This window comes from Danio aesculapii, chromosome 15, assembly GCF_903798145.1.
Source record: "Danio aesculapii chromosome 15, fDanAes4.1, whole genome shotgun sequence".
NCBI lineage: Eukaryota > Metazoa > Chordata > Actinopteri > Cypriniformes > Danionidae > Danio > Danio aesculapii.
Window position 1 is genome coordinate 3,009,560 of NC_079449.1, and position 6,000 is coordinate 3,015,559.

A 6,000-nucleotide genomic window follows, 5' to 3' on the forward strand; every position below is an offset into this window, starting at 1 on the left:
ATGATATGTCTCCACTCAATGTCTTCTTCATTTAGAGTGAGTGATTTCTCTAGGAAGTGAATTGAATGGCGACCGCTGCTCTTACTTGGGTAGAGGATCTTTGTGTTCAGCATTGGCATATTCTCTCTGCTTCCTGTCTGAGCTGGAAGTGAGGCGGAGCTGCCTATGGACAGGTTTCCTTTACTGATGAGCTTCTCACATGGAGTTTTAGACGCTGAGAAATAGAGATAGAGAGAATTCAAAAACCCTCCTGTGTGAGGAACTACTTTCTTCCATCATGCATTTAAAAGATTTTGTTGTTGTTATAATGTAGTAATCATTATTACTATTATTATTATTATTATTAATTTTGCATTCTTTCCTGCTATTTATGCTTTGGCAATATTGCAAGTATAAGTCAACCCAAGTTAAAGCTGCTGTGTGTGAGTTTTTGACTCTTCTAAAGCATAAAACACCATCATATGTCTGCAGATATTTAGAAACATGCTCAGTGAACATTCTTGTTTATCTGAAAAACAATGCTGAAGTCAGATATTCTGCTCTGAACATGTGCATTACGTGCCCGAACGGCTGTTTTTGTTTTGATCCCTTTAACCCGCCCAATGCCAGTTTAGCCAATTATATTTCAGCACCCGGGTTGCCTTGCTGGAAAACAGTGTATTTCATTTATTCGGTCAGAAAGCTCTTAAAGCATGCGTCTGTGACTGAAATACGACCTCTGGTGGACAGTAGCAGACTCTGAAATGAGACGCAGACTCAGAGTTCCACATGAGGTGGTTATTAATTAGCAAATAATCTAAATATTACGAGTGTAAACATTAGGTGAGCAGGTTACATTGTAACCCTGTGTCCTAACAACACGCTACATGATGAGAGTAATGAGCAATTGGGCTGTTTGCACCAGACGAAACACGACAGAAATGTAAATACAGCCATTCAGAAGCACAGAATAGTGCACTCACTGCACTCCAGCGAAATGGTCAGGTTTATAATCTAATTAATACATATTAAAGCTCTTTAGCATGATTAAATGTAGATGCTGAATCACTGATATGTGTTGGTTTACTCTGAGTCTCAGTTCTGGAGTTTAATTTCAGACGGTTTATTTTATTTTCCAGATCTGAGGTGAACTATCTGCTGCTGCTTTTAGTAAATGGCAGTAAATGTGATGTGAAATGGAAATCAGACTCACAATATTAGCATTTAACACTGAATAAAGCACATGAGCAGTACCTGAGCTGATCATTGTCAGTTTATCCTGTTGTTCAGCTGTGAGAAACAGAAGCTGTTTCTAAAATATCAATTTCAGGTGTTGGTTAGGACAAAAACTCATTTTAATATAGAGAATATTCATTCTGGGTGACACAGTGGTGCAGTAGGTAGTGCTGTCGCCTCACAGCAAGAAGGTTGCTGATTCGAGCCTCGGCTGGGTCAGTTGGCGTTTCTGTGTGGAGTTTGCATGGTTTCCTCCAGGTGCTCCGGTTTCCCCCACAGTCCAAAGACATGCGGTACAGGTGAATTGGGTAGGCTAAATTGTCCATAGTGTATGTGTGTGAATGAGTGCGTATGGATGTTTCCCAGAGATGGGTTGCAGCTGGAAGGGCATCTGCTGCGTAAAACACTGCTGCTGGATAAGTTGGGGGTTCATTCCGCTGTGACGACCCCTGATTAATAAAGGGACTAAGCCGAAAAGAAAATAAATGAATGAATGAATGAATAGTCCTTCTATCACGTGCTGTTGCTTTTATTTATAACACGATTTTAATCAGCCTTAAATTAGCTTTTAGGCTTGATAGTCAGACACACTCCTGTTGGTCCTCAACCTAGCAACCTGCGCTTGTGTTTGTTTTGAACCAGGAATGTAATACCTACTTCAACCACTGGGTGTCAAGCTTAGATACTGCACCTTTAAAAATAAAGTAAACTGAACTGAGAGAGCGAGAGAGAGATTGTTAAAATACACTGTTCATTTTACTATTTTATATTTGTTCTTTATTATTATTATTATTATTTATTTATTTTATATGTTCTATTTAATTAAAACAAAAGGTTTATTGTCAATGCAAAATGCTTTGGCAATACACTTGTTACCGCAATAAAGCCAATTTGAGAGAGAGTGAGAGAAAGAAACGAGTAAACCTAAGCGATGCTGTGTTTTAGTAGTGTGTTTTGGCGACTAAAGTGTGTGTTTTACACATCTCACCTCTTCGACTGCTTCTTGGTCTGTTGCTGTACAATCGCTCTGAATCTTCATCCTCATCTTCATCTTCTGCTGGTAATGACAGCAAACCTTCCTCTGTTTGAGCGTTCTGTTCATCCACCGCTGAAACACAACATCATACATGTGGAAAATCATGCACTTTAGATTATTTACTTTCATAATGTGATGCATTAACCGTATCAATCTTGATTTACTTTGATTAACATGAAGGTTGTCAAGCTTTCACATTTTAACATGTTAAAAATTAAGAAATATATTTTTTGTATTCTTATTATTTTGTAATTCACCTTTTTATTTCACATTTGGAATCAAATGTTATTATTACTTAAAAACAAAACCAAATCATAAATAATTAATAACTCATTACGTTAATATTTACTATTATTGTACATCAAAAACATTGTTTGAGTTTTTAATCGTATAGTTATAGAATTAGTTCTTTTAATTGTCTGGAAAATGAGTGATACCTTTCTCCGTGTGCTCTATGATCTGTCTGATGGCTTTCTTCAGGCTGTTGGCGCGTAACATCAGCTGTTCTCGGGGTTTAAAGATGGCGGCAGGTGGTCGTGGTGAACATGGAGTGGTGATTGTGGGCGGGGCAGTGGGCGGAGCTAAAACCACTCCCTCCCCATCGATTTGCTCTTCAGCGATGGTGGGCGGAGGTGCGCTCATCACACTGGAGGCCTGAGCTTCATCGTTTAGAGTCTTCAGTAACGAGTCCAGCTTTTCCTTAAGCACGCCACACTGCACATGGAAAACAGCATTAGCTAATCAGACAACACTACCAGCCAATCAAAAACACTCTCAGCCAATCACTGAACACTACCAGCCAATCACAAACACACTGAGAGAATCACAGAACACCTTCAGTCAATCAAAAACACTCTCAGCCAATCACTGAACACTACCAGCCAATCATGAAACAGTCTCAGTAAAACATGAAACACACTCAGCCACAGAACACTGCCAACCAATCTCAAACACGCTGAGAGGATCACAGAACACTCCCAGCCAATCACAAAACACTCTCAACCAAACACATAACATTCGCTCAATAACAAACACTCCCAGCCATTCACAAACACTTCCAGCCAATCACAAAACACTCTCAGGTAGTCAAGAAACACTCTCAGCCAATCACAAAACATTTTCAGCCAATCACAGAACACTACCAACAATTATAAACACACCACAAATCACAGAACACTCTCAGCCAATCACAAAACACTCTCAGCCAATCACAAAACACTCTCAGGTAGTCATGAAACACTCTCAGCCAATCACAAAACATATTCAGCCAATCACAAAACACTACCAACAATAATAAACACACAGCAAATCACAGAACACTCTCAGCCAATCACAAAACACTCTTAGCCAATCACAAAACATTCTCAGCCAATCACAAAACATTCTCAGCCAATCACAAAACATGCTCAGCCAATCACAAAACACTTTTAGACAATCATAAAACACTTTCAGCCATTCACAAACACTCTCAGCCAATCACAAAACACTCTCAGCCATTCACAAACACTCAAGCAATCATAAAAAACTCTCAGCCAATCACAGAACACTACCAACCAATCAAAACTATCAACTAATCCCAGAACACTACTAGTCAATTATAAAACACTCTCAGCCAATCACAAAACACTCCTAGCCAATCACAAAACACTCTCAGCCAATCCCAAAACATTTTCAGCCAATCACAAAACACTCTCAGCCAATGACAAAACACTCCTAGCCAATGGCAGAACACTCTCAGACAATCAAAAAACATTCTCAGCCAGTCACAAACATTCCCAGACAATCACGGAACACCACCAGCCAATCACAAAACACTCCTAGCCAATCACAGAACACTCTCAGACAATCACAAACCTTCCCGGGTAATTACAGAACACTACCAGCCAATCACGAAACAGTCTCAGCCAATCCCAAACCACTCCTAGCCAATCACAAAACACTCTCAGCCAATCACAAACCACTCCTAGCCAATCACAGAACACTCTCAAACAATCACAAACCTACCCGGATAATCACCGAACACTACCAGCCAATCACGAAACAGTCTCAGCTAATCACAAAACACTCCTAGCCAATCACAAAACACTCTCAGCCAATCACAAACCACTCCTAGCCAATCACAAACCACTCCTAGCCAATCACAAAACACTCTCAGCCAATCACAAACCACTCCTAGTTAATCACAGAACACTCTCAGACAATCAAAAAACAGTCTCAGAAAATCACAAACCTTCCTGGACAACCTCGGAACACTACCAGCCAATCACGGAATACTCCCAGCCATTCACAAACACACTCAGCCAATCACAAAACACTCACAGCCGATCGTGAAACACTCTCAGCCAATCACAGAACACTACAAGCCAATCATAAAGCACTCTCAGCCAATGACAAAACAGCATGTCAATTAACAACCAATCACAGCTGACCTTTTTAGCCATGGCCTCTGATTCCTCTAAGTTTTCTGTGTTTTTCTCGTACGCACGTCCAACTTTTGCCACAAAATCCTTCACCGTCTCGCACAAGACTCTGAAAAAAACACACAGTTAGATACACACACACACAAATACAAACACAAATACACACCAGTGATCATGAATGTAGTACACACTTGGCAGAGGAGATGACTACAGAGTGCTGATCGGATGTCAGGATTTTGGACAGATGAGCAGCGACAGAGTCCTCATAGGTCAGAATGTGCTGCACCTGGAACAGATCAGCCAATCAGAACAGAGGATACGCAAAGCAGCCAATCAGAGAATAGCAGAATACCATGTGCTGCCTGAAATACTTATTTAATGGTAATTAAATACATTTTCATTGACAGAAAGGGGACTTCAGAGAAAAATACATGAATTAAAATGTCAAATGTAATTAAATAATACATATAAAAGTTTTAATTGTTTGAAATTAATTTAAATAAAAGAAAATATCAATTTAAATATAACTTAAATGGAAAATAAATACATTTTTATTTACTGAAAAAGGGACTTCAGAAAAAATACATGAATTAAAATGTAAAATGCAATTAAATAATACATATAAAAGTTTTAATTGTTTGAAATTAATTTAAATAAAAAACATATTAATTTAAATGGAAAATAAATACATTTTTATTTACTGAAAATGGCACTTCAGAAAAAATACATGAATAAAAATGTAAATATGTAGATTATAAGTATTTTAATTTTAAGGCTGGAAAACTATAACATAGAACATGCAAACTCCACACAGAAACGCCAACTGACCCAGCCGAGGCTCGAACCAGTGGCCTTCTTGCTGTGAGGCGACAGCACTACCTACTGCGCCACTGCGTCATGCCAATTTAACTTATTGTTAATAAATATAAAGCTATCACACACTTTTTTCTGTGCAGTGCTTCAGTTAAATACAGTTATTTATGTAAATTAGTGCACATACAGTGGGGGAAATAAAAGTTCAACACGTCACCATTTTGGCAGCTTAAAGACACCTCTAATATGGAGAATGAAGCCTCGTGCATTGCTCAGGTGTGAGTTTCTCACAGACTTCAACAGAGTGTCAAAATCTTGATGCTTCTGTGGCTCTCGTCTATCAAACATGAGCACTATTTTATATTCTCTATTGGATTCGCATCAGGTGATTGCCTGGGCCATTCTACAGTTGTGATTTTCTTTCTCTGAAAGCATCTGAGAGTCTCCTCGGCTGTGTTTTGGATCATTGTCTTGCTGAAATGTCCACCCTGGTTTCATCTTCATCCTCCTGCTAAT

General features: G+C 39.0%; 1 protein-coding gene across 1 annotated transcript in view; it reads right to left on the minus strand.

The window, feature by feature from the left end:
- The window catches only part of LOC130241817 (diacylglycerol kinase delta-like), an 87,026-nt gene that overhangs the window by 25,956 nt on the left and 55,070 nt on the right, over positions 1-6,000 (minus strand). The window contains 5 exon segments of the mRNA XM_056473780.1: positions 86-214; positions 2,204-2,323; positions 2,689-2,965; positions 4,681-4,780; positions 4,863-4,957. Coding sequence (XP_056329755.1) covers positions 86-214; positions 2,204-2,323; positions 2,689-2,965; positions 4,681-4,780; positions 4,863-4,957 — 721 coding nt within the window.